This window comes from Sporobolomyces salmoneus, assembly GCF_050403485.1.
Source record: "Sporobolomyces salmoneus JCM6883 DNA, S_salmoneus_JCM6883_v1_ctg27, whole genome shotgun sequence".
NCBI classification, from domain to species: domain Eukaryota; kingdom Fungi; phylum Basidiomycota; class Microbotryomycetes; order Sporidiobolales; family Sporidiobolaceae; genus Sporobolomyces; species Sporobolomyces salmoneus.
The window spans coordinates 1-25,870 of NW_027481136.1; the positions used below are offsets into that span (position 1 = coordinate 1).

At 51.6% G+C, this 25,870-nt stretch overlaps 11 protein-coding genes across 11 annotated transcripts; 6 read left to right on the top strand and 5 right to left on the bottom strand.

Annotated features, from left to right (window-relative positions):
* Positions 1-181: 181 nt before the first annotated feature.
* Positions 182-3,084, bottom strand: MET6 (5-methyltetrahydropteroyltriglutamate-homocysteine S-methyltransferase; the record flags this gene model as incomplete). Its single annotated transcript, XM_076632477.1, has 7 exons — positions 182-296; positions 356-569; positions 691-771; positions 872-1,283; positions 1,346-2,468; positions 2,530-2,712; positions 2,906-3,084. 7 exons carry the CDS (start codon positions 3,082-3,084, stop codon positions 182-184), a joined length of 2,307 nt encoding a protein of 768 aa, XP_076487449.1.
* A 720-nt stretch (positions 3,085-3,804) lies between these two features.
* Positions 3,805-5,428, bottom strand: JCM6883_004475 (HpcH/HpaI aldolase/citrate lyase family protein; the record flags this gene model as incomplete). Its single annotated transcript, XM_076632478.1, has 9 exons — positions 3,805-3,861; positions 3,923-4,038; positions 4,119-4,179; positions 4,251-4,463; positions 4,543-4,578; positions 4,660-4,827; positions 4,896-4,973; positions 5,036-5,045; positions 5,109-5,428. 9 exons carry the CDS (start codon positions 5,426-5,428, stop codon positions 3,805-3,807), a joined length of 1,059 nt encoding a protein of 352 aa, XP_076487450.1.
* A 382-nt stretch (positions 5,429-5,810) lies between these two features.
* On the bottom strand, positions 5,811-9,196 carry JCM6883_004476 (uncharacterized protein; the record flags this gene model as incomplete). The annotated part of the gene is made up of 9 exons (XM_076632479.1): positions 5,811-6,034; positions 6,119-6,410; positions 6,507-7,469; positions 7,542-7,622; positions 7,690-8,247; positions 8,353-8,635; positions 8,710-8,874; positions 8,932-9,042; positions 9,144-9,196. The coding sequence occupies 9 exons, from the start codon at positions 9,194-9,196 to the stop codon at positions 5,811-5,813; spliced, it is 2,730 nt and encodes a 909-aa protein (XP_076487451.1).
* Positions 9,197-10,711: 1,515 nt separating this feature from the next.
* On the bottom strand, positions 10,712-13,743 carry JCM6883_004477 (uncharacterized protein; the record flags this gene model as incomplete). The annotated part of the gene is made up of 12 exons (XM_076632480.1): positions 10,712-10,894; positions 10,961-11,218; positions 11,283-11,373; positions 11,445-11,745; positions 11,807-11,970; positions 12,061-12,070; positions 12,140-12,546; positions 12,615-12,717; positions 12,776-13,166; positions 13,225-13,348; positions 13,408-13,503; positions 13,571-13,743. The coding sequence occupies 12 exons, from the start codon at positions 13,741-13,743 to the stop codon at positions 10,712-10,714; spliced, it is 2,301 nt and encodes a 766-aa protein (XP_076487452.1).
* Positions 13,744-14,595: 852 nt separating this feature from the next.
* JCM6883_004478 (uncharacterized protein) lies at positions 14,596-15,551 on the top strand (the record flags this gene model as incomplete). The annotated part of the gene is made up of 3 exons (XM_076632481.1): positions 14,596-14,682; positions 14,762-14,984; positions 15,070-15,551. The coding sequence occupies 3 exons, from the start codon at positions 14,596-14,598 to the stop codon at positions 15,549-15,551; spliced, it is 792 nt and encodes a 263-aa protein (XP_076487453.1).
* A 425-nt stretch (positions 15,552-15,976) lies between these two features.
* On the top strand, positions 15,977-17,355 carry JCM6883_004479 (uncharacterized protein; the record flags this gene model as incomplete). The annotated part of the gene is made up of 2 exons (XM_076632482.1): positions 15,977-16,714; positions 17,056-17,355. 2 exons carry the CDS (start codon positions 15,977-15,979, stop codon positions 17,353-17,355), a joined length of 1,038 nt encoding a protein of 345 aa, XP_076487454.1.
* A 358-nt stretch (positions 17,356-17,713) lies between these two features.
* JCM6883_004480 (uncharacterized protein) lies at positions 17,714-18,891 on the top strand (the record flags this gene model as incomplete). The annotated part of the gene is made up of 2 exons (XM_076632483.1): positions 17,714-18,668; positions 18,749-18,891. The coding sequence occupies 2 exons, from the start codon at positions 17,714-17,716 to the stop codon at positions 18,889-18,891; spliced, it is 1,098 nt and encodes a 365-aa protein (XP_076487455.1).
* A 396-nt stretch (positions 18,892-19,287) lies between these two features.
* JCM6883_004481 (uncharacterized protein) lies at positions 19,288-19,947 on the top strand (the record flags this gene model as incomplete). Its single annotated transcript, XM_076632484.1, has 4 exons — positions 19,288-19,413; positions 19,485-19,622; positions 19,700-19,783; positions 19,849-19,947. The coding sequence occupies 4 exons, from the start codon at positions 19,288-19,290 to the stop codon at positions 19,945-19,947; spliced, it is 447 nt and encodes a 148-aa protein (XP_076487456.1).
* Positions 19,948-20,390: 443 nt separating this feature from the next.
* Positions 20,391-21,288, bottom strand: JCM6883_004482 (HD domain-containing protein; the record flags this gene model as incomplete). The annotated part of the gene is made up of 2 exons (XM_076632485.1): positions 20,391-20,736; positions 20,828-21,288. The coding sequence occupies 2 exons, from the start codon at positions 21,286-21,288 to the stop codon at positions 20,391-20,393; spliced, it is 807 nt and encodes a 268-aa protein (XP_076487457.1).
* A 295-nt stretch (positions 21,289-21,583) lies between these two features.
* Positions 21,584-24,178, top strand: JCM6883_004483 (Rho GTPase-activating protein; the record flags this gene model as incomplete). The annotated part of the gene is made up of 4 exons (XM_076632486.1): positions 21,584-22,994; positions 23,058-23,319; positions 23,386-23,540; positions 23,604-24,178. 4 exons carry the CDS (start codon positions 21,584-21,586, stop codon positions 24,176-24,178), a joined length of 2,403 nt encoding a protein of 800 aa, XP_076487458.1.
* A 635-nt stretch (positions 24,179-24,813) lies between these two features.
* LOG1 (Log1p) lies at positions 24,814-25,831 on the top strand (the record flags this gene model as incomplete). Its single annotated transcript, XM_076632487.1, has 5 exons — positions 24,814-24,971; positions 25,045-25,132; positions 25,234-25,432; positions 25,496-25,553; positions 25,627-25,831. 5 exons carry the CDS (start codon positions 24,814-24,816, stop codon positions 25,829-25,831), a joined length of 708 nt encoding a protein of 235 aa, XP_076487459.1.
* Between the last annotated feature and the right edge of the window lie 39 nt (positions 25,832-25,870).

The following is a 25,870-nucleotide window of genomic DNA, read 5'->3' on the forward strand; positions in this document are numbered from 1 at the left end:
GGGGAAAACGAACGCCGTTGAGGTGAACGTTGAGTGTTTGTAGAGAGGAATTGACTGCAGGTTGAGATGCGAAGAGTTGGTGGCGGACGACAAGTTGAATAGTGACGAAGAAGAGAACGAAAAGAGACAGAAGGAGAAGAGAGAAGAGAAAATCAAGGGAGAAATGGGCTCGAGAGAAAGTTTACTGAGGGAATTCCTTGCGTGCCCACTTGGCGACTTCAACCAAGTTCCTGAGCGATTGCTCAGTCTCGGACCAGCCTCGAGTCTTGAGTCCACAGTCGGGGTTGACATACAAGCTGTGAATGTTTCATCGTTAGCAAAGTGAAAATAGATGTTGAGAACAGAAGGAACTCACTGCTTCTGGTTGGGAAGAGTCTTCATGAAGGCCGCGAGACGTTCCTTCATTTCTTCAACGGTAGGAACTCGAGGAGAGTGGATGTCGTACAGACCAGGACCGATCAAGTTCGAGTATCCAAACTTGTGGAAGGCGTCGAGGAGTTTGAGCGACGACTTTGAGGCTTCGATCGAGATGACATCGGCGTCGAGGCGTTGAATAGAGTCGAAGATGACTGAAAACAGGAGAAGGAAGAGGTGTTAGCGAAATGAAAAGAAAAAAAAGTTGAAGTTCGAAAGTTGACGAAGAGCCGAAAACATCGAAGTTCGTAGGAAGAGCAAGGGAAAAGAGCTCACGGTTGAAGTCACTGTAACAGAAGTGGCTGTGCGTTTGAGTCTTATCCTCGACACCAGCAGTTGCCAAACGGAAAGAGTCGACTGAGGAAAGGAAAGGGGGAAGAAAAGGGAAAAACGACGATCGAAAACGGTCGTCAGTGACTGAATCGACGTCAAGGACAGCACAGGAGAGTTGACGTACCAGCCCAGGTGAGGTACTCGTTCCATTCCGATTGCCTCAAAGGAAGACCTTCACGAATCGCGGGTTCGTCGACTTGGATCGCGAAAATTCCAGCCTTTTCGAGGTCGACGACTTCGTCTCGGAGCGCGAGCGCGAGTTGCTTGCATTGAACCTCCTTCGTAACGTCGGCACGAGGGAACGACCAGTTGAGGATCGTGACGGGACCGGTGAGCATTCCCTTCATGGGACGCTTGGTGAGGGATTGAGCGTAGGACGACCATCGAACGGTGATAGGTTCGGGACGGGATACGTCGGAGACGACGATGGGAGGTCGGACGTATCGGGAACCGTAAGATTGAACCCAGGCGTTCTCGGTGAAGACGAATCCGGAGAAGTGTTCTCCAAAGTATTGAGACATGTCGTTTCGTTCAGGCTGTGCGAGAATCCTACCATTAGACTTGCTTCAATACGATCTGAGGAAAGGATGAATCTCACCTCTCCATGGACGAGGACGTCCATGTCGATCTTCTCTTGGAATTCGACGACAGTCTTAATCTCGTTCTTGATGAAGTTTTCGTATTCCTCGGTCGAGAGTTCTCCCTTGGTGTGCTTCGAACGGGCGAGACGGATCTCCTTGGTTTGAGGGAACGAACCGATAGTCGTGGTAGGGAAGGGAGGAAGTTTGTAGACCTTGTCTTGAGCGGCGATACGTTCGGGGAAGGGAGACTTGCGGTTGTACATCTCGGGAGTGACGTTCGCGAGACGTTCACGAACAGCGGCGTCGGAGTTCTTCTCAAAGTCGCGACGAGCCTTGATCGCGGTCGCGTTCTTCTCGAGTTCAGCCTTGACCGATTCGGGGTTTTCGATGGCTTTGGCGATGACGGCAACTTCAACAACCTTTTCAGCGGCGAACGAGAACCAATCCTTCTCCTCGGGCTTGAGACGGGACTCGTTCGCGAGGGTAACGGGAGTGTGAAGGAGGGAAGAAGAAGTGGCGACGATGACACGGTCGGATCCGAGGGTGTCGACGACCTTCTTGGCGAGTTCGATCGAAGCGGCAATGTCGTTCTTCCAGATGTTTCGTCCGGAAACGAGACCGAGAGAGAGGGCGATCTTCGAATCCTTAAGGGCGGCGACGACTTGGTCGAGTTGCTTGGGAGCTCGGTCCAGATCGATGTGAAGAGCGTGGATAGGGAGTTTCGCGACGAATTCAACGTTCGAGTCGAGGCGTCCGAAGTAGGTGGCGAGAGTGATCTTGAGTCCAGGGGCGGCCTTGGCGAGAGCTTCGAAGGTCGATTGGTACTTGTCTCCGAGTTGAGCGGTCGAGTCCATGACGAGCGAAGGTTCATCAATTTGAACTTCAGTCGCACCAGCTTCTTGAAGCTTCTTGAGGAGTTCTCCGTAAACAGGGACGAGCTTGTCGAGGGCTTGGATAGGTTCGAACGAGGAAGAGGTCTCGTCACGTCCAGTCTTGCCGAGGAGGAGAGCGGTGATGGGACCAACGAGGACGGGGCGAGTGACGATACCGGCTTCCTTGGCCTCGAGGAACTCATCGACGGGCTTGGTGTTGTTGAGCTTGAATTCGGTAGAAGACGAAACTTCGGATTTGATGTAGTGGCTAGGGAACGAGGCTGTCAGCTCGAGAGTTTCGCTTCATATCGAGTATGTATGAGACTCACTAGTTCGAGTCGAACCACTTTTGCATCTCTTGCGCTTCGAGGTCGACGTCGCCGACTTGACGACCTCGTCCCATGGCGAAGTATCGGTCCAAGTCAGAGATGTTGGCCTTGGCAAATCGGGAAGGGATGATGTTGAAGGTGTAGTTGAAGTCGAGAACGTGGTCGTAGAGGGTGAAGTCACCGCTAGAGAAGAGGAAGAGAGCAACGTGTCACAAATGTCAGTTTCCTCTTCATTTCTCTCAGTCGGCCTCATGCCCCATTGCAATCTCTTCCATAACCCATGTAATCGAGGCGCAAGCGGTGAAAGGAGGAATCGAGGCGGGAGGGGGGGAGAGGTGGGAGAGAAAATTTTGAGGGGAGGGGAGCGGTAACTCACGAAGGGATAACATCGACACCAGCGTCCTTGATCAATTGCCAACGAGCGATACGTTGTTCCTTGGCAACCTTTTGAAGTTCCTCCGCCGAGATCTTGCCAGCCCAGTAGGCTTCAGTCGCCTTTTTAACTTCACGTTTCGCTCCGATACGGGGGAAACCGAGAACTGCTGAACGGGTCATTACTGTAGAGGGAGAGGATGGTTAGACTGTGTAGAGGAGAGTAGAGCTTTCAAGTAAGCTTACTGGGTAGAAGAAGGAGGGGGGAGAGGGGAAAAGTGAAGAGAAAGGAAGAAAGAGGAGAGAGAGTTTCAAAGTCGTGATTGAAGAGTCTTGAAGCCCACGCCTGAAAATTTTCCTCTGAGTCAAAACGTGCTATCTTTTTTCAGGCTGTGCTCTCTCAATTCGACGTCTCTCGAGTCGAAAGAACGAGAGGAAAGCAAAGAAAAGAGCACGCTGGAGAGTTGACATTGCGACCCGGGGAGGAACAGGTGGAGACGGGAGAACCGTTACTCCGTGACATTCCCCTCCTTCCAGCTGGCAACGCGATTGTACGTGAGTATGCCATTGTTGCTGTTCAGGAGAGCGAGTCCGATGGAGCGGGGTCAGCGAGGAAGGAAGCCTCGTGAGAGGGGAGATTTTACGAGACAATTTCGCCACAGCTTGAATCCCTCGCGAAAAGAACACCGGCCTTTATTGCGTGTACCTCCTGAATCGTCTGCCGAGGAGCTTGTCCATCGCTCTGGAGTGCTCGAGCTCCAGCTGATGCTTCAGCGCGAAGTCTTCAAACTTCAAGCAACCTTCTCTTCTCCTAACTTTCTTCATTGGATGTGCTTCTGCCTGATCCCCTGCACTCCGTTCCCTTCTGGTGGCGTACCTGCGTAATGATCGATTGCGGTTGTCCTATACATCTACGCCAGCTGCTCTCGCCTGCACCAAAATCCCTTGAGCTTGCAAAAGCTATTCGCCGAGCGAAAAGGTCAGCAAACGAAGTGGGAGTGGAGAGAGCGCTGAGACGTACCATAGGAGCATCAATCATTGAAATGCTTCCGTCTGTGTTGGCCAGGCCATACGCACCAGCTCCCGAGGAAGAAAGCGATTCATAATGCGACAAGATGGTCAGCGCTCGTTCGATTTCTATCGTCAGTCGAATCGTGTAATTCATCAGCTCTTGTCGGGGTTTGTTGAGATCTGCGCGTGTAGTGAGAAATGCTCACCAGATTCGCTCGGAGTGAAGGCGGCTTGAATAGGTTCGACTTGCGCCGGGTGAATCGCTTGCTGTAAACTCGATCAATCGTCAAGCGTCTTCCTTGGATCTTTCACCTCGCTCGTGAATGAATACAGCTCACCTTGCCATCGAATCCTAGTTCTCGTCCCTCCCTGCTCTCCTCCATCAAAGCTTGTTCTGCCTTCTCTCCCTTATACTGCACGCACACAAGATCTACCGCTTTGAGACCATACGCCTTCGCGACCGTGACGACTGAAGATCGAGCGAAGAGCATTTCTCGTCGAGAGGGCGTACGAATGAGATTTGACGAGGAGCAATAGTCCTCTGCTGCGAACTGGTCGATCGAGGCGAAAGATAGTGGCAAGTCAGCTTCGTCGCAGCAGAGAGAGATCATATCAGCTGGAAGTACTCACCAGAAGGGAAGAGATACGAGGTGAACTAGTCACAATCTGTTCATCAAAGTCGAGAAACTTGCAGTGTCAGCGCTTGAACACCTGAGGGAAATGTGCGCAAAGGAGAGTGAAACTCACCTCTCGCAGATTCAAGAGCGCCATCGGGCTCTCTATACTGGCGATGATACGGATCCTGTCTTTCGTTTCCGCAAGCCCGTATCGGTCGATGAACTCGTTGACGAGGAGAACGTCTTTTGCCGAGTCCACTTTCGGCAGTACGAGACCTCGTAAATTTGGTGTCTTGAGCTGTGTATCCGAGCGAAGGACTGGTCAAGAGACCGCTTGAAGGAAATAGCTGACAGTACAAAACTTGCGAGAACTTCGAGGTCGTCCAGTCCGGGTCGTCTCGAGTTGATCCTGACAAACTTCTGGCTTGTGCTATCCGAGGGTCTCTGTTCATATCCATGCTCGAATCAGACCGCGCTCAGAGCGTCTAGACGTCAGGAGAACGAACCTGCAAAGCTCTGTTTCGACCATAAATGGTCAATCCTTGCGAGCTCTGACGACCCCGATTTGATTCGACTCACTCAAATACGATCTGTCTCGCTTCTGCCTTTTTCTCAATTCTAACCGAGTCCTCCAAATCGAGAATGAGTACGTCGGGTTGCGACTGTCTGCTTCCTCCGAGTCCACCTCGCAGCGCCTTGTTCAGATGTTTCGGGTTCGATCCAGGAACGTATAGAAGAGCTCTCTGTGCTTTAACTGTCGGCAGCGGAGCGGTAGGTGCAGCAGAGTAGAATCGTGTCGAAGTGGGGAGATTGAACGGGATTGAGGTTCTTGATGGGTGAATCGAATAGCTGACGCGACGCGTGTACTGGATAAGAATACTCTGAGCTGTGGACGACATCGCTGAGGGCTGTAAAAAATGAGGGAAAGAGAAAAGGAGATCAAGCTCGTCGAATCTTTTATCGTCGGACTGTGGCCAGATCGACTGAGTCGTCAGACCACGGCTAGGCCGTAAGTGACCAAGAAGCGAGGGAGCGAGCACCGCGGGCTGAAAAGCGTTTGCATGCTGAGCGGAGCAAAGAAATTTCGCAAGTTGAGCCTCGTCGACTCTCGTTTGGTCTGATTCGCCAAACTCTGTGCCTATGAGTAGGAGGGAAACGGGATATCTGGACAGTACAGTATGCCAGGGAAGCAGGAAGGGGTGACAGATTATATACTATGGGTAACTGGAAGAAGGAACAACTTGAACTCTTGAACAGACAGAGGAGACAACACAGCTTCATCTAGATTCGGGGAGCGGTAGTCGACGAGGAGGGAGCGGTAGTCGAAGAGGAGTGAGTAGCGTTCTGGGGACCAGCGAGGGTGAAGCTCTCGGAATGCCATTCCTTCGAACCGGAGTTCTTCGCAGTGTCTTGGTGCGAGCCAATCTTCTCGACCATCGAATCGCGAGCGGACCAGTTGACAAGCTTTTGATCGGGTTCGAGAGTGAGGGAGAATCGACCAGAAGCTGTGGAAGCGAGAAAAACGAGTCAGTTCAATATGGGCAACGAGGGATAAAGAGAAACGAGGGATAAAGAGAAACGAGACATACGAGCATGCTCCTCAGCCTTGGCCTTCTTCTGTTCACCTTCAGCCTTCTTCTGGTTGAACGAAGCCTTCAAGGAGTCGATCTTCGAAGTTCCCTCTTGAGACTTGGCCTCGTCGAGACGTTCGCGGATGTCGGCAATTTGCATGTCGGCTTGCTCGAGTCCAGAGCGAATCGCAGCTTCGATCGCCTTAGTGAGAGCGGTCTTGATAAGACCGGTGGCAAGAGGGCGGAGAGTGTTGATGAGGAAAGAGTGTTTCGATTCACGAACGGCGAACTTGAGCTTGTCGATCTTGATCTACAGGACCATACAAATGAGTAAGAGTCAACAATCCGGCCGGAGAATCAACGAGAACGAGAGAGGAGAGAGACGAAAAAGAGAAAATGTATTTACCTTGACGTCAACGACCTTGAAAGCGTGATCACGACGACCAGTCGACTCGAGGTGAACCTTTCCGGAGAGACCCTTGCCTCCGAGGAAGACGTCGGCGTAACCACTGTCGGTGAGCTTGGGGAAACCGGTCTTTTTCTTGATGTAGAAAGCGACGTCCTTCAAGTCGGTTTGAACTTGCGAGAACGATACCCAGAACGAGTGTTTCGACACGTCCCCGAGGTTGTCGTAGGGAGAGAGCTTGAAGTAGTTGCGGGCCTCCAATTCGAAGAGATTGGGCAAAAGATTTGCGCTTTCGAGTGTGAGATTTTCCACGACCAAATCTACGTCGGGAGAGGTGTATTCGGCACGGGGAATGGGGATATAGCCTACTTGTTGGAAGAGCTGGGGAAGGATGACGGAGCGGATGTCTTTCCAGAGGTGAGGCTTGTATTCGAGGTTTCCGTCCGAGTTGAAAAGGAGGTCGGAGAAGAGGGTCTTGACGGATTCTCCGAGGCGTTGGTTGAGTCCATCGTCGGCATACGAGGTGAAGAAGTTCTGAGTCTCGTCGAAGAAGCGATCCTTGTGTCCAGCGTATTTTCCTTCCTTGGGATCCCAGAATTTCTTGCTCGAATCGCGGAGTTCTCGGCCTCGTCGGTCGCATTCGTCCTTCATGATGTATCCGGGCTCTTGAAGGCATTGACGGATGTAGGTGTTGAGCTCGTGGAACCAAGATCGAAGTTCGGAGTCGTTCTTCGCATCGGTGTAAAGTTGGTCGACGGCGTCAAAGATACCTTGCATCGAAGCACCGTTGGCGAATCGTTCGAGGAGGGTACGGAGTTCGTTTTGAGCTCGCTGGTAGTTGGTATCGTGGCGAACCGAACCGACGGCTCCTCCAGATTGTTTTCCGGCCTCCTTCGCTTGAACTTGGTAGTGTTCGGCCTTGTCCATGAAGAATTCGATGGCTTGTTGGTAATCCTTGTGACGCTGTTGAGTGTGCGAGAGAGAAAGTCAGATACTGTTGCGAAACAGGAACAGAAAGACGAAATTAAAGCTCACTTGGTTCTCGACGACAACCTTCTTCAAGCGGTAGATGAATCGATCACGGCGTTCTTGAGGGAACTTCTCGTCGAGATAGTCCTGAGAGAGAGAGCAGAAGATCAGCGACTGAACAAGTGGAAGTCCTCGAGAAAAACGGAGAGCTCACCTTGGTTCGGTCGATTTGCTCATTAGCACGGTCCTTGTGCTTGTCGGGGATGGCGTTGAGGATCTTCGCCTTAGCATCCTTCGCCTCAGCCTTGGCTTGAGATTGACCAGCGTCGGCACCAGCTTGAGCGCGTTGTTTCGCCTCTTCTTGTTGAGCGTCAGACATTCCACCAGCGTTCGAGAAACCTCCCGAAGATTGCGAGAGAGATTGACCGGGTTGAGCGACTCCTCCTCCTCCGTAGTAAGGAGGTTGACCGTTCGCGGTACCAGATCCGAAAGTCGAGGGCGAGGTCGAGGAACCTTGAGTGCCGATAGTCGAGGGAGAGGTGGAGGAGCCTTGAGTGCCGAGGTGAGAAGTAGCGGGACCAGCTTGGGATTGTTGAGCGTTGTCGGCGGCGTTCGCGACGTTTTGAGCGCGGTCAGCTCCTTCTTGCTTGATCTCCTCCTTCTTCTGTTGAGCTTGCTCCTTAGCACGCTTAGCTTCGTCACGTTTGGCGGCAAGTCCAGTATCGGGTACGTCAGAAGTGTGATCTCGAGTTTCCCCGTTCGGTCCAACCCACTGAACGAGCCGGGAAGAAAAGGAAAGGAGGGAAGACGAAGGAAAGAGAGAGAGACGAGTCAGTAACCAGCACAGAGAGTAGCGAGGCGAGAAGGAGGAGCTCACTTGGTTCGAAGGAGCGGTTTCGTCGACTTGACGAAGTTGTTCTTCATCGGGACGAGCAGCGTTGGCAGCCTTAGTGGCAGCATCGGCGGCGACGTCACGACCGAGGATACCGACATCCTTCAAGAGTTTGCGGAATTCAGAGTTGGTGAAAATGAGTTTTCCGAGAGTTCGAAGATGTTCGACGGCTTGTTCTCCATCGGCTTGCATGTCTTGTTGCGACGTAGCAGTGTTGATGTTCTTGACTTGGTCGGCAGAGGGAGTTTGCACCTTGGTGGTGTGGTAGCTGAAAACAACCGCGACAGAGAGAGTCAATTTCCGGAGACCTTGAAGAGTAGCGAAGATACAGAAAAGACTCACATGAAGTTTTGGAGGAGCTCATCGTCGTTCTTCTCGACAACGATTTGCTTAGCGGTACGGATGATGTCGCGGAAGTCCTCAACGAGGTTCTTTCCTTCCTTCGAAAGTTTGCTTTCGGTGATGGGAGAGTGTCCGAGGGCGTAGTCAAGGGCTCGGACGCATTGCCTGGAGAGGACGACTGCTCAGCGCCAGTTAAGCTACGGCGTAGAAAGAGTGACTCACTCGTTGTTGGGCATCTTTCCTTGACGGAAAGCTTCGATTACTCCATAAAGCTTGAGCTTTCGGTCAATGTCGACCTGCTTGACCTTGGGATCGGTAGGAGAGGTGACGGCGCTATAGGACGAGCGAACAGAAGGAAAAGAAAGTTGAACAATTTAACGAAAACGTCAGCGAGCGAGATCACGAGAAATAAAAGTGAAGGAGAGAGTTCTCACTTTTTCGAAGGGTTTTCGCTGATCTCACGAACGTGAGTTCCGGTAGAAGGCATATTGTATTAGAGCTAGAGGGTCTGTTACAACGAGAGCGTTGGTTAGATTTGAATTCGACTGACCCCACCTTTTTGTTTGAGGGAAACAACTTACGATGGACTAAAGACAAGGGGTATTCAGGTGAAGGACCGAGAAGGTGAGGTGTGTTGTTGTGCTTTGAGGCAGAAAGAGCTTGTGAAAAAAGGTGAGGGAAAGCGAGAGAGAAGAGAGCGAGTTTCAAGTTGAATTCGAAGAGGGGGGAAAACTAGATGACGTTCACTTTCCGATGTCCCTCCCCTTTCTGAGAAACTCGAGATCGTCATTCGGCCGATCGAATCGACCGTTCGACTCGTCTGGACTCTGATCGTTTTGACTTTATGCTCGTCGAAACCGACTCGAAAGCGACAAAGCTCAATTGCGATTCGTGCGAAACTTGCATCTCGGGGCTTGGTTTGCAGTCGACGCACAAGATACGTATGCAGGCAGCGTTAAGCTCTACCGTCAAGTAAGCCATATCCCGTCGAGCGTCTCGAGCTTTTTCTCAACGGTTAATTCGATCGTAAGCGATCAAACGAAGTTTGCTGCGAGAATGAAAGATGTTCGTCAAGCCACGAAGCACAGCGAACTTTGTTGGCTCGCTCGAGTCTCGAGGTGAGTCGCGAGAAGATAAGGTCGCGAGATCGTCCTTAACTAGTCGAGGAAGCAGCTCGTTTCAATAGCAAAGGAAAGTCACAAACACATGGCGAAGAGTCGAAGAAAGGAGGCAAAGAAGGTGTCGTTGAGCAGCACGATTCTTCCTTGAAGTTTGGGCATTCCCTTCAAAGGAAAGCAGTGACAAGACTTCGCTTCGTACGCAGAGAGGCGGAGCGAGGAGGAGAACTCATAGACGAAATTGAAAACTTCAAACAGAACCAAGTTTCGCATTTAGTTCTATGTCCAGCTCACTAGTCTTATAGTTGCATATAAAACTGCTCAGCGACTCGAGCATAGACGTCGTATCGAAGGCATCTGTCAGGAGACGTCCTGTTGTCATCGTCGACTTAGACGAGAGTATCTAGCTGGAGTTAGGCGACAGGCGATTTCATCTTGATTCCTTCTCGTGGACGACTCATCATACCGGTAGAGCATGTCAAGGATGGTTTGGATTGCGAAACGAGGAAGGCACTGTCGAGACGCCGGCTGAAGAAGGCGGAGAGAGCGTCTTCGCGAAATCGTTGCCGACCCAAATTTCAAGTGATCAGCTCGCACGCGAAACAGCGTATCATTGCCCCTTCTGTGATGCTCTCGCCGCTATATCTCGAGCGCGAACAGGACAGCACAGCGAAGACCAGGACAGCACAGCGAAGAACATGAACCGGAATAGTCTTACAGAGAGGGAATTGAAACAAAGTGGCACTGCTTGCGAAACTGCTTCGAAGGAAGAACGGAAGAGGAACAGCTGCTGAGGAGAGAAGAGTTGTGAGTAGCCACCAGGACTGGAGAATGTGTCTAATGTAGACGAGTGGAAAGATCTAGGGGAGAAAGGATGGCGAGAGCTAGAGAGGTGCAACAACCGACATCCGAAGCACGTCTTGGTCGTCCCCGAATCGGTACTGCTCGTATTCGTCAAAGTTGACCTTGATGCGACGGTAGATCTCTTCGATGAAGAACTTGCGAATGTAGCGAACGATTCGAGGTTTCGTTGAAGCGGGATCAGCGACGACGTAAAAGTTCGGCAGCTGAGCGAGAGTCAGCGCAGGTCAGCATACCAGAGCCGATAACACGAAATGACAACGCGGGCTCACGATATGTGTGACGGCAGTTTCGATTGACTCGTCGATGATTCGAACTTTCTTGTCGAGGTTTGCCGGGTCACTTCGAGCTTCGAGTGCGACGATGCGGTCTCGGAGCGGGTGAACCACGTTCTCGAGCGACTTGATGTCTCGGTATCCGAATCGGATCGTCGCAATGTAAAGTCCAGAGAAAGTTCGGACTCGATCGACGAGGTAACGATCTTCGTGAGCAACGTGAGGTACTCCGACAGTTCGAACGGTGAGGAAGACCTGCGAGACGCGCGTTGAGAGTCAGCTGACGGATGGCAGGGAAGGACAGAGAGTTGCGACTTACGATAACGCTCGGAAGAGACGGGTAGGAGCGAAGGAAAGCCGAGAAAGAATGAGGGACACCATCGTGTTGGATCGCCGACGAGTTGTGGAAGCTGCCGACCAGCGATATCGAACCCGAAGTCAGCTTCGAACCGTCCACTGTCGTGAAAACGTGAATACTCACAAAGCGAAGATTGGTAGTCGAGCGAGAGAAGCCCCGCTTGAAGCCTCGATGCCCCTATCTTTATAGCCACCTTCGATTATGTCTTGCTGAGGTTCGCTGATGCGGAGAGTCGACAAATCACCGAGAGCGACACCCGATTCGAGTGGTTTCGTATCTTCGTTCCGATCGTTCGCGAGTCGCATCACTTCCGTAAGTCGTACCCGGTGTCCTTCGTCGAACTTGTCTTCGAGTTTCTTGACGGCCGTCCAGGATAGCATGAGCATCAAGAGTACGAGACCGAGGGTGAGGGTGAACCAAGCGCCTATCCGAAACGAAGACATCAGCGCTGAAGAACGACGACGGAGCGAACCGAGGCGACTCACCATGAGGAACCTTCTTTAACGTCGCACCCCAGAAGAGACAGTCGAAGAAGCCGAAAAAGAGGAAGAAAGCGATTGCGAGGAGGAAATTGAGGTGTTTAAGCTGAACGACGGCGACCGAGAGCATGATAGTCGTGATGATCATAACACTTGCGACGGAGAAACCACTGCGAGAAAACAACAGACCGAGCGAGTCAGCTCAGCCGGTCTCGCGAGCTCGCATCGAAGAACCGCTTGCAGCAGGAATGGTAGCTTACTAGGCGTTGGCTGTGAGGTGCAAGGGAGGGGAGGTCAGCTCAAATTTCGAATGGAAGCTCAGGGAGGATAAGAACTCACTCAATCCGACGTCAGTTCCGAAACCACAGACGAGCCCGATTGTTCCGATGAGAATGAGGAAGTTGACGACGGGAACGAAGATTCGGTGACTGTTGTTGTCATCGGTGTGAACGATTTTGAGCGGAGGAATCGAACCGAGAGTCGTAAGTTGTTGAATGAGCGAAAAAGCGGCTGTGATCATGGCTTGAGAAGCGATGATCGAAGCGAGAATGGCGAAGATCCAGGTGATCCACCAGTAAGCAGTTCCCGAACCTCCCGGAATGGATTGGAAGAAGACGTTCTTGACGACGTTCTCGGGATCGGCGACGAGTCGAGCTCCTTGTCCAAGATAGGCCAAGAGAAGACAAGGGTAGACGAAGCATGTAAACGAGAAGCGAATTGAGTTCTTGCTGAATTGTCCAAGGTTTCTGTTAACGTCGGACGATATGAGTTCAGTCTTCTGCTTTGGCAAGCAGTGAACGAGAGAGCGACATACGCGAAGAGAGCTTCAGTACCGGTGATACAGAGGATGACTCCGCTGAGAATGTCGTAATTCTTCGTGCGAACAAAGAGGAGAACAGCTCGAGAGGGATCGAAAGCTGTAGAGGCAAAGTCAGTCTCGATTACTCAGACTGAAAGAGCAAAATGGAGACTCACCTCGAAAGATACCCGGGTAATGAGAAACGTTGATCGCTCCAGTAACCAAGTTCAAACAGAACCACATGACCATGATCGGGGCGAAGATGCTACCGATCCTTCGTGTTCCGGCGGTTTGCAGAAGCCACAGGAGAATCAGGAACGCGCACGAGATTCCGACAACTTTGTTCGCAACCGAGGGAAAGGGGACTCCGATTCCTCCAACGGCAGAAGTGACGGAGACGGCAGGAGTCAGCAGGCCATCCGCCATCGTGAGACCGACACCAAAGAGGGCGAGAACGAGGAGAAGGTTCTTCACGAATTTTTGGTGGAAGAAGCTGACTCGGTCGGAGAAGGATTGGTGAACGCTCGCGGTCGTGTAAGTCGTCAATGCTCGATTCTCCCGTTTCGTCTATTCTCGAGATTGTCAGGATTGATCTGTCTGACGACGGAGGATAGCTTGGACTCACCTCTTTCGGAGGGAAGAGCGCGGTGTAGACAGCGAAAGGACCACCTTCGCCTTCGATGGTACCGAATTCGAGAGCGAAGACAGCATACTTGATCAAGACGACGATCGTCAACGCCCAGATGATACTGAGGAGAGCGACTCAATTAGCCGAATAGTCTTCGATAGCGAAGGAGAAGAGACTCACCAACTGACAGCCCCGATGGCATCTTCAGCTGAAGGAGCAGGTCCAGCGGCCGGGAAGATACCGTTCATCGTGTAAAGCGGCGATGTTCCGAGATCTCTGCATGTGAGGACGCGAGATTGTTAGCTCAACACTCGTCAACAGGGAGAACAGAAAGTCAACGTACCCATAGATGACACCCAATGTCACGCAGGACAATCCCAAAAAGCCCCGAGTCTTCTGCATCTTTGTCACTCCCTCCATCTTCGAAGGTGAATGTCCTAATTCGTGTCCCGTTTCAGTTTGAGCTTCGACAGAGGAAGAGAGTCCGTCTTGTTTCGAGTCGTTTGTCGGTAGCATGGCGGAAGGGGACGAAGTAAGGTGTCCTAGGGGTCGAAAGGAAGAAGTGCCGCGATGGGAGCGACGAGGGGAAGTCGATGGTGAACGAGAAACTTCGGAGGTCGCCAGGATTGAGCGCGAAGAGGTGAGAACTGCGATGAAGGAGAGAGAAGGAGAAAGAAAGCAAAGGAGGAAGAGTGGTCAACGAGTTAACGAGTTGGGACATCGCCTCCTTCGAGTCTCCCTTTCGCGCGAGAGGGCATCGAGGAAAAAGTCCTCAAAAGGGAGATTCGAAAAACGACTCACCTTAGATTAGCTCGTTACTCGAAAGGGAATGCGCTCGATCGAGAGGATACCCATCCTCGTGGTGATTTGACAGAATTCGAGGGTTGCGAGGAATTTTGCCTGAGAGGAATTGGCCCTCAATTGGATTTCGAGCGCCTTGTCCGTTCGTTCGCGCATCGCTTCGCTCCTGTCGTGTTCCTCGTAGCTCTGCCTTCTGTGTAGACCGCCTTCCGCCCCGTGCAAGTGAACGAGCGGCTTCGAGCTCACGGATCTAACGAACTCTCTGAGTTTGAAGCATCGACAGTTCAATAACAGAGTCGGCCGCGCCTTGTGGAGTCGACCAAATCGTTCACAGTGCGATGCCGACGAGAGGTCACCGTGGAGCCAGGATGAGCAGGAGAGAGAGCGTTCCGAAGCTTGTTTTCGCTTTCATCTCTCTCGACTCACCATTCACTCCCCTCGACTCACGCGACTCTTTACACGCCATACAAAGTCCGGAAAACAGTCTCGCAAACCGTCCGCGCATCACTCATCCCCTTCTCAGCCTCACTACTCGCCCGGTAACCTTGAACAAAACAACTCGAAATCATGTCGCTCGCCTCTTCTCCTTTCGGTTTCTCCAAGCGTGTTAGGGAAGAGGTAGAGGAAGCATCACCATCCGGCAAACGCTGTAGGGTCAGTAGAAGCTCTTCTCTCTGTTTCTCCGCAACTTTCCAAACTAAGCATTTCCTACTTCTCCCTGCCGGCTAAATAGACTGTTCAACCCGATCAGCAAGTCGAACAACCTCAACAAGCGCCTCCAATCACAAACTTTGCGTCTACTCTCGCTCAACAACGACAGGAAGCATTGGAACGAATGGAAGTCGGAGCGGCCGAGAAAGAGGATGTCGAGATGGATGGGAATATGAGCGATAGTAGTACGGCGTCGAACCCTAGACATCCTTGGAACTTGACTGCTCCAGGAATGAGCCATCAACGTGGGTAACTTCGGCCAACTTTTTCCGAATTCTTTTCGCTGAAACTGTTCTTCCTCCCTGTCTTCTTCCCTTTCCCCTCGATTAGATTCGACGAACAGTCTCTCAACCTCGATCCACTCTTCCGTAGCTTCTTCTATGCCGACGACTCCCCTCGACGGTTCATTCGATTATACGACCAGCCCCATCGCTTACCCTTCCAATTCGAACCCCACCTCTTTCACTGACATGAACGGCACGACTCATACGTTCAACTCTTCTCCTCCCCTCTCTGTCTACCCCGCTCTTCCTTCGACTGACGCTAATGATCCTTTCGGCGGTCAAGCGAAACAACCGATGCACAACTTCACGACCACCTCTGGGGTAGTTCGTATCGAACCTCCTCGATCCCAACTCACTCAGGAAGATTCCTCGTCGATGATGATGGCCGAGGAAGGAGGAGGAGGAGGAGCGGGAATGAAAGAAGCCGCCGAGGAAAAACCTCGAATTCTCGCTCAACCAGCTTACGGCTATGGTTGGGATTATCCTCGACAAAGTAACGCTTTCGCTCTCGGAGGCCACTTAGTTTGAAGCTGTTCGTTCATGGAGAAACGGAAATCCCTGAAACAGTTTGAACTGTTCTCTTTCTCCTAGAACCACCCTCTCTACGATCTACCTCCATCCCCGTTTCTTTCCCTGCATTCGTTCAGTTCTCTCAGTACTTTCACTTCTGATCTTTACCCCCCAAAAACTCGATGTTACCACTCGCTCTTTCACTCTGTTGTTTTAGTCCTTGCTTTTTGACAAAGCCAAAAATGGATCCCGCTCTCTCCTGTTTGTGTAGCGTTTGATCGTCTCTGTTTGCTTCTAGTGTATGAATTATGTTTCTGTGGATGATTTCGCGAAATGAGAGAGCTTCATTCTTCTCGAGCTCTTCCTCACTCCTTGCCCGCTCTCTCCAAGGGTGTCACCGCCTTCAACACAACACCACAGCCTGCGTGTACACGCTCGTTCGAATGGCCCGCCCACCACAACCGGGTTCCGCTGCTCTCAACCTTTCATCTAACATCCATGATCTCCATCCGGCTGCCTTCTCCTTCACCTTCTACGCTCCCTTGGGTACATCTTCGGCTCAGGATTTTCACTCTGACGAACCCACGGTACGAACAACGACGAGTATCATTCGACTTGATCCAGAACTTTGGGGTGAAGAGGAAGGACCGGGGAACAAGCGATTAGGCGCTGGAGATGAACGAGACGCCACACGAAAACTTGATGAAGATCATCGGGCAGAAAGAGAGGCGAAGGCGGATTCAACGGGCTCACAGGAAGACAGGCGAAGCTCGAAACGCACAAGACAGAAGAGGACTTCGTCAGACGGTACTGGAGACGACGAGAACCGCAAGAAACACAAGAGGAAGAGATCATCCTCGAAGGGAAGCTCTGTCTCGAACGTCGAAGAATCTGAGTCTCATCGAATTTCTCCTCCTCCCAACATCTCTTCGCTTCCTCCGCCGAAACCCTTCCCCTGGCCTCGACAGCTGAAAACATCGACCGTAGAACTCATGCGATACCTCTCCTTCGACGACTTTGCCCCGTTCCTCAGCATGACTCGAGTTTCTCCTTCGCTTTCCGACGAGTACGCTTCGACTCTCCTTCGTTTCTGCGCCGATGTTGAACCCCCGTTTATATGGATCGATCCAAATTTCCGGAATAACTACGATGCCAGGGTCATCTCGGATCTCTCTCTCCGCGTAAGAAAGTGGCTGCCAGACTTTGACTGAATCCGCAAAGGACATCCTCTCGGTTATGTCTTACCGAGCGGGGGCGGTTCGATAAGCGGGAATCAGTCTCTGGCATTCAAAACTGTTGCATGGATCTGGGACGGAACGATTTACGCTGAGCATCTGCGATGGGTTGTCGAAGATTCTCCTCTGCCCCTCTTTGCGCTTGGTAAGTCTCCTCTCCCCCCCTCTCTCTCTTACTTTCTTTCTCTCTCTCTCTCTCTTCGAGGGATTCGGTGTAGCGTGATGAACTTTGCTGAAACCTGCCGTCGACAGTCCTCGAGTTCATCATGGTTCGACGCTATCTTCAGGCAGTGCATCACACCGTCGACAGATTCCGACTCTACCTCTCGTCTTCACCAGTCGACTCGTTATCACCCCGAGCGCTTCGAGCGAAGCTCCTTGTGAATTGGTTAGATCAAGGAGGTCAAAGTAGATGGGAGAGGTTCTTCTCTGCGGAACTTCAATCTTCTTCGACCGCCTGGGGAAGAAGGGAAGAGGTATGGGAACCGTGGTTCGCTCATCTAGGATCAGGTGGAACTGGAAAGGAAGCCACCATCGAAGACCTCGACGAATGGGACAGGAAGCTGATCGAGAAGGAAAACGAGTAGGAAAGGAAGTCGCTCCGAGGCATTGGATCTAACATGTCCCCGGCTGGAGCATCGTCGTCGTTCATCCTTGTAGTCTCTATGCCGCTCTTTCATTCCTCGCACTTGTACTCAGTATCCCGAGATTCCCGATTTTATTCCCAAAGTTTTATTCCCTCTGTATTGTCACCTATTTCCTCCTCTTTTGATGAAACAGACATGGATTTGCTGCTGACTGTGCAGCTACGCACACAAACCCTTCGTTCCAGCAAATTCGAACGATTTCGCAAAAACTGAGAAATATCCGCTCGCTCCTTTCTTCCTTCTTCACTCTTCTCCTTCTCTCGCGCATCGCTCACCCCGCGCACGCACTCTCACTCGAATGGCGCACTCAACAAGATCGAACTCGGCGGATCCCCCAATCGGCAAAAGTTCATCTAACATCGACGATCTCCCTCCCTTCGCCTTCTCGTTCACCTTCTACGCTCCGCTAGGTGCATCTCCAGTTCAATATTTCAACTCGGATGAACCGCCGTTGCGAACATCGGTCAGCATCATCAAACTGGATGAAGAAGTTTGGAATGTCTCGAAAGGTTCAGGAAACAAGGGGGCAAGCAGAGTGGTAACAGATTCGTTGGGAGTACTCGACACAGATGTAGGCTCAGGGAAACATGCGCAGGCGAGGCTGAGTGATTTACCGGACGATGGGAAAAACGGAGTTACAGGAGTCAAGAGGAAACCGGAGGTCGATGCTACCAATGATAAGGATGGCGAGACACCCCATAGCAAGAGAACACGTTTAAAGGGGAGTCCCTTCCTGAGTATGCTTCACGATTCTAAGCTTCCAGTTCCTCTAAATCCTCAATTCACCAACTCTCCTCTTCCTCCTCCTTCGACGTTCCCCTTCGAATCCGCTCGAACGCTCAGGATATCACTCGGGGAACTCATGCAGTCGCTCACAATCTCCGACTTCGCGCCATTCCTCAGCACAACCCCAGTTCCTGCTTCCATTTCCGACGAGTACGCTTTGACTCTCCTCCGATTCTTCGCATTCGTCGAGGACCCGACTCGATGGATCGAACCAGAATTCAGAAGTATCTACGCTCCGAGGAATTTTTCGAACCTATCATCCCGCGTCCGACAATTCTTTCCCGACTTCGAACGAATCCGCAAAGAACATCCTCTCGGACAACTCGCGAACGACGACAATGACGAATCCATCGCGGGTAATCGGGCTCTGGCGTACAAAACGGTTGACTGGATCTGGGGCGAAAAGACTTATTCGCGTCATTTGAGATTTGTCGTCAAGCGTTCTCCTTTGCCCCTCTTCGCGCTTGGTCAGTCCATTCCGCGCCGTCCCTTTTCTCCTTGTCAAGGTTAGGAAACAGCTGACCACGAATGATGTATGGCTCGATAGTTCTTGAATTTGTTACGGTCCAACGCTACCTCGAAGCAGTTCGTCATACTCTTGTACAATTCCGCCTCTTCCTCTCGACTCCGACGTCCGGATTGTCACCTCGAGCCTTGAGGGCAAAAGCTCTCGACAGTCGGAAGAAGTGAAGAGATCTGGGATTCTTGGTTCGCTCATCTAGGGCTCGTTGAAGTTGGACGAGAGAAAACGGTCGAAGATCTCGATCAATGGGAGAAGCACCAGATTGCAAGGGAAAGGGAGTAGTCGAAGAGGGGAGAAGTTTGTTACAATTCCCGCTTGAAACGTCGAGGTTTCCGTGTACCGTTCGTGTCCCTCTCTGTTTCACACTCCTCGCTTCACATGCGATCTCCCTCGCGTGAGAGGCTGAATCTTCGAGAGACGCGACTAAGTTTAGATATTGCACGGACCTCTTGAAACGCGCGATTTTCAAGCTATCCTCTGCCTTCCCTTTCTGCTCTCCCTCGTTGCTATCTCATCCTTCTCACCCCTCGCCGCTGTCACGCCCCTCGCTCTCGTTCAAGACCATGTTCACTCGTTCGACTCTCCTCTCGCTTCTCTCCCTCCTCATCGTCGCCTTATCCTCGATCAACCCCGCACAAGCCGCTATGTCTCAAGGCGACATGAATTTCACTCGGGACTACATCATCCAAGTGAGCGCTTGCCTCCTTCAACCCGAGTCGAGCACGAAAGGCTGATCGAAAACGAGGCGTGATTGGAACAGTATGATCGCTCGTCATACAAGGATACTGAGACGTTCTGTAAGAGGTTTAGGAGCGCGTGTGTAGATTACGTGGGACCTTTGAATCAGCATCATCAGCTCGATTGCGTGTTCGATAACGGAAAACAGATTCAGAAAGGCGTGAGTTTCCCGTTTTTGCAAGGTCTTGCTCGGCCTCCAACGCTAGCTAACTGTCGTGTCTCTACCCGGTCGTATAGCCGAAGATTCACGCTTTCTGTGGAGGACTCCCGAAGAATTCTGATGGTTCGTGGACGAACGATAATTCGAAAGTTATCGACCAGGTTTGTCCGTCCTCCTGCTCGATGTGTACGCCTTCCGACTGACTCGACGTCATTGGGTCGAGTAGACCAAGGTAGTCATCGACAAGTACATGAACGCGAAGATTACGGCGCAGCCGATCGGGAAAGCTGCGTGCTTGAAGTTCGCGAAACGTAACAAGGGGTAAGCTCACTCGTCTCTCTCGACTTATCTTCTTCTTTCTCGACCGCAGCAGCGAGTGAACTAGAAGTGACCGTGTTCGGTTTCACAGGATCGTCTGCTAGATTACCTCGACGAACTTTCCTCAACACGGACTCTCATCGTGTCTCGAGCTTCTTCGCCCTCCGTGACACCCTTTTTACTTGCCTTATTGTTGACTCGTTCCTACATAAAGCGGTTTCGATTCGTCCCTGTTCATTTCATCCTCAACTCTCGACTTGAGCTATGACTCCTCGATTTCGTACCCTCTCATCTTGCTCCCTGAACCCTCTAATGCACTTCAATCCTTTCAATCACGATACAATCAATCTTCGTTGGACGAGTGACCGGATCCTCGAGTCGCATTGTTGCGACCATCTCGTTAACGCGACGTTTTCAAACGATCTTGCCTCACCCCATCGGCTAGCCTGATCACCGACGAGTTCCCCTTTGACGACCCTGTTCGATCTCATCCCATTCTTCCTCAGCCCATCCGATGAACTCCTTCAATCTCTCCGTTCTTTTCTTTGCCAACTCCCTCCCTTTCTCCGTCTTCATCATCCCTTCGAGCTTAACGAGCTTATCGTGGAAGTGGGAGATCGCGTCTGCTCCTGGTTCCACTCTTGGCGGGAACTGATCGAGCGTTGTTGAGGAGGAAGAGGACGTCGAGGGAGAGGAAGAAGGAGCGAAAAGAGGTCGATTCGATACCGCCGAATACGCAGCGCATCTCATTATCCCAAACGCACCGATCGCATCCAACTTATCTGCGTCTTGTACGCTACCTCAAGTCAACGGGAATCACATCAGTTCAGTTCGTTCTTCGAGAGTCTCGAAGAATCCAGCGCAGCGAGAAAAGTATATAGACTAACCAATGCAACTCCCTACATTCCCTATGCCACTCCGTGATCCCTCCCAACTCTCCTCTCATCCTCTTGACTTCTTTCGAATAACTAACGTTCTCCACGATCCTTTCCACCAACCTCCTTCGTTCTTGCGAGATTTCCTCTTCTGTGAATTTCGACCAGAAAGGTTCTTCGAGGCGGGATCGAGGGGTGAGATATGAGGAGCCAGGAGCGAGAGGGGGAAGGTATTTCGAGTCGAGGAGGTCGTGAAATAGAGCTGAGAGGTGGATTACGAGGAAATCAAGAGGAGGCGAAGAGGTCGATTCGGACGAGGAAGAAGAGCTCGAGAGGGAGTCGGCGATGAGGAGGGCTAACGAAGTCACTCGGGATACGTGGTGGATGTCGTGAGAAGGATCGTAAGGAGCATGATGAGCTGTTGCGAGATTCTGAGCAGCGAGGATGATTCGATCGTAGGTGCTGGCTGACATGCTGGACCGCGCTCGGTAGTTCTATCTCAGTGTGGTGGATGAGTACTCGGTGGAAGTGAGAGACTAGAAGAAGGAGCATCGTGACTGATAGCGTGAGTCGACGTGACTTGGGAGGATTGCTTCTTGTCGACCCCTCATCCGACTAGAAGATCCGCTCACTCCAATACTCTGCTACCATCTTCTTATCAGCATCGCGCGACCTACCATCCTCCCCCGACGACATCCCCCACTAATCTCCAGATCGCCTTCTTCTTTACAACTTCCCTAGCATCGATCGGCCTCCAGCTCGAGGCGCATGGACACGCTACCGATCTACTACAAGCGTGAATCCACAGCCAGTACTCCGACAAACTCATCAGAAGATACCCCTTCTCGACTGTCGTTCCCTGTTTCAGTGCGCTCCTTCGACTCGAGACAAAGTGTAGTCCCTCCAGTACCACCAAGACCTCAAGAATGGCAGCAAGACGAGTCGGGCAACTCGAATCGAGCGAGTAGAGCCAGTAAGAGAGGGAGTGTAATGCTGTTGAATGGTCCGAACGGGTTGTGGAGCGGGAAAGGAGGGCTTCAGCAGGATTGGATGAAACAGTTTCAACCGACACAAGAGGAGAATGAGGATGAGGAGGCGGAGGAATCGTCAACTAAGACGGAACCTTCGAGCTTGTTCCCCGATTCGACAATGGATCAATCCCAACTCCCTTTAAGGTCTTCCTCCCGTTCTCCGATACTTCAGACGACACCAGATCCTCCTGCGCTTCCTCCTCGACCACCGAAACTCTCGACTCCTACTCCGATTGAACCGCCGACTAAATCTCCAGATCATTCTCATCTCTCCTCATCCCTCCAAGCTTCTTCCTCTTGTCCTCCGACCATGTCCCCTTTCGCAACAATGTCGAACTCGTCATCTTCGTCCCCTTCGAAACCTCTCATGGCTCCTCCTCCACTTCCAGCTCGTTCGAAATCTCCTCGCTTTCGACCTTCAAATTCCTCTATCTCTCGTGACGATTCATCGACGAACTTGCCGAGTTCCTCGTCAGCTTCGTCTCTCAACTTTGGTGGGTCGTCGTTAACTGCCGCGCTAGGTAGAGGCTTGAAGCAAACCGGTGGATTGAAAGATAAATTCGTTGCGGGATATGGCAAAGGGAAAGGGAAACTACAAGAGTTCACACAGTCATCGTCATCGTCGGCATCGAGAGGAGATGGACCACCTCGATCGAGTACTTCATCAGAAAGGATCCCGAACTCAGCTTCCTCACCTCAATTCGAAACTTTCCCTTCCTCAATTTCCCAATCATCCTCCAGCTCATCCACCTCGAACTCTATCCGCCTCCCCTCCGTCATCTTCGATATCCCCGTTCCACGGATCACCGGCATCGCCTTCGGAACTCCCCTCTCTTCTCTAGTTTCGCAAACGCATCTCTCCTCCTCCCTCCCTCCACGTCCTCAATCGACCTCCCCGATAACCGGTGACGCTTCCCTCCTCTATCTCCCTGCAATCGCCTACCGTTGTCTCGAATACCTCTCGGAATGGGGTCTCAAGGAAGAAGGGATCTATCGAATCCCCGGTAGATCAAACATGGTTCAACAGTTGAAAGTTCTGTTCGATGCCGGGTTGGGAAGGGAAGGGAATTGTGATTTGAGGGAATTGCATCCGAGTAGGTTGGATCCGAACGCGGTCGCGAGTTGTTTCAAGAATTGGTTAAGGGAATGTAAGTCACCTACCTCCCTTTAACTTCCAGTGAGGTGAGACTGACACAGTTGACCGAGGATAGTACCCGAGTCGTTGTTATCGACGAAATTGGAGCAAAGGATCGATCAATTGACACTACAACACTTAGGATACACCGCTTCATCCTCGAATTTCCTTTCTTCGTCAAATCCGTCGGCACCGACACCAAGCTCGACGACGACTTCACCGAATCCTGATCCGACGTTGAATAAAAGAGCCGCGCCAATGGACTATCTCGAAGAACTGAGTGAACTATTCTCGAATGAAATGCCAGCCGAGAATTTCTACCTCCTTCGAGCTGTCTCGTGAGTTACTCTTTTCTCTTCAACCGTTCACTCGCCGGTTTGTTTGACTCGAAGTACGCTTGACAGGTACCATCTATCGTTATTGGCATCGCATTCATCGACCAATAAAATGACTTTGACGAATTTGCGGCTGATCCTCAGTCCGACGCTGAGATTGAGTCCTGGATTCTTATTGGTCTTGGTCGAAGAACGGGAGATCATCTTCGGTGGAGTCAATCAAGGTATTTCGTCACTCTTCTCCACTCACTAAACCCGCTCTCTCACTGACCCCAATTCTCAATCAGATGCGAAATCCCGTCAAGCCGCCACCTCTCATCTCGTCACCCCTCCTCTTCTCTCAATTCCAGCTTTCTCAAACCCTTCCACCACAACAGCGTCGTCGTCAAAACCCTCCAGTATCCGTTCAACGAGTCCCCATCCTCCTTCTCCACACGCTGAGGATTCAGAAAGAACGACCCCAATCGCAGACAAGTTTTCGTTCAATCATTCGGCGATTCCGCTTGCTCCTCCACCTACTACTACGACTTCGACTTCGAATGGAACTGAAGATACACCGTTTATTCCGTCGAGGAGGACAGATCAGACTGAAGGATTCTTCTCGAGTCGTTCTGGACACCAACAACCCGCCTCCTCGTCATCATCGACTTCGAAATCCTCTACAGCACCGCAATTACCTCGTCGCAACAAGAACCCGGGGGGTGCGAACCGTCTCGAGGAGGAGGAGGAGGAAGAACGGAAATGGAGAGAAAGGGAGAGGATCAAATCGGCCGATTTGAAACTGTCGTTGCCGGAGGACTCGTTTGGATTGGGATTGGGTCTTGGGGGAGTCGGGCTCTCGGATGAGGAGGGGAAGAAGTAGACTCCCCAGGGCCATGAAGGAGAAGGAGAACGCGACAGAAGGACTGGTCGACTCAAGGTTCGACACTCCTGCTGCGGACCTCTCTCGATCCCTCCTACGCCCTACGGACATCTCACACATTCGCTCGCTCATCATCGGCACTCTCTCTCCCACACCATTCCGGGGGCTCTGTACTCAAGCTCTCTTCTTTTTGCCTAAGGTCTCGAGCATTCGTATTTTGAGTTCTATTCATTCTGCCCGTCAACCCGCATTTTTGTCATAGTATTTGTAGAGCTATAGGATCTTGGTGTTGTTCTCTCTCTCTCTCTGGAGTCTCATGCTGGGAACGAAGTGTTAAATACGGAAGGAGAATCAAAAACCGAGAGAAAATGAGAAAATCGCACGGTTCAAGTTTTCCTCTGCTTTCGCCGTTGCAGCTTTGCGCGTCCGTCTAGTTACTCGACGCTACCTCTCGACGCTCGCTTCACTCTTGTCGAATCCCTCTAACCTCGAAACACGTCATCTCTCATCTCGGCTTCCCTTCAACCCTCTCTCTCTCCTCTCCACCCATCTCAACAACTGCCGAGATCCTTAGTTGGTCTGTGGGTGGTGAAATAACAATCTCCTCCTCCTCCTCCAACGACGATCACCACACGATGACAACAACGCCAAACTCTTCTCAACTACCACCTGCCGACCCTACTTCCGGTTGTACAGTCTTTTGCGGCAGTTCTCCCGGTTCCGACCCGATCTACCTAGAAACTGCCGCTTCAGTCGGTCGAGCGATCGCGAAGAGTGGAAAGACACTTATCTAGTGAGTGACTCTCGCTCTTAGTCGAAGCCGCTCTCGAGAGCTTGTTGACTGAGCACCAAGGCTGCTCACGCAGCGGAGGTGGGACGAAAGGATTGATGGGCCAGGTCGCTAGGTCTGCACTGGAGGCGGGAGGGAAAGTGCATGGAATTATTCCTTCAGCTGTGAGTTCGCGTCATTGAAGAAAAAGGAGAGGAGAATTCTCGATTCTTCGCAGAAGATCGTTTCCCGCCTGCTTACTGACTGTCAAAGTTGGATGTGCTAGTTCCTATCGCATGAAGCACCCGACCGAGCGTCGACCCTCCACCCGAACGAGATCGAAACGGTCTGTGGCTCGATGCACGAAAGGAAGAAAATGTTTGCGGATCGATCAAACGCGTTCATTGGATTACCTGGTGGGTATGGAACGCTCGAAGAAGTGATGGAGATGACTACTTGGTCCCAGTTGGGGATTCATAAGAAACGTGAGCGCTTTGCGAATTCAGTTCGAGAAAATCGAAACTAAATTTGCCACAAGTCGATCACAGCTGTCGTCCTACTGAACGTGAATGATTTCTACTCTCCACTACGACAGTTCATCGAAGGGTATGTCCCCAGTTCTCCACCGATCCTCGCGACCCGGATCTCGTCAGATTGACTTTCGTTTCTCACCTCGCAGAGCCATTTCTTCCGGTTTCATTTCTCCCTCAAATCGAAACTTCCTCATCTTCGTCGACCCTCCATCTGATTCGACGGATCCCGACTTCGACTGGGGAGAAGCAGCGTTGAGTACAGTCGAGGAATGGTTTAAACTCGGAACGGGAGGTGCGAAAGCTTTTCAACTGGATTGGAAAGAGAACGGAGATCGGAAGGATGTCTCGTAGTTCGTTTGAAACAACTTCGTCCTGTCGCGCTCGCTCTCG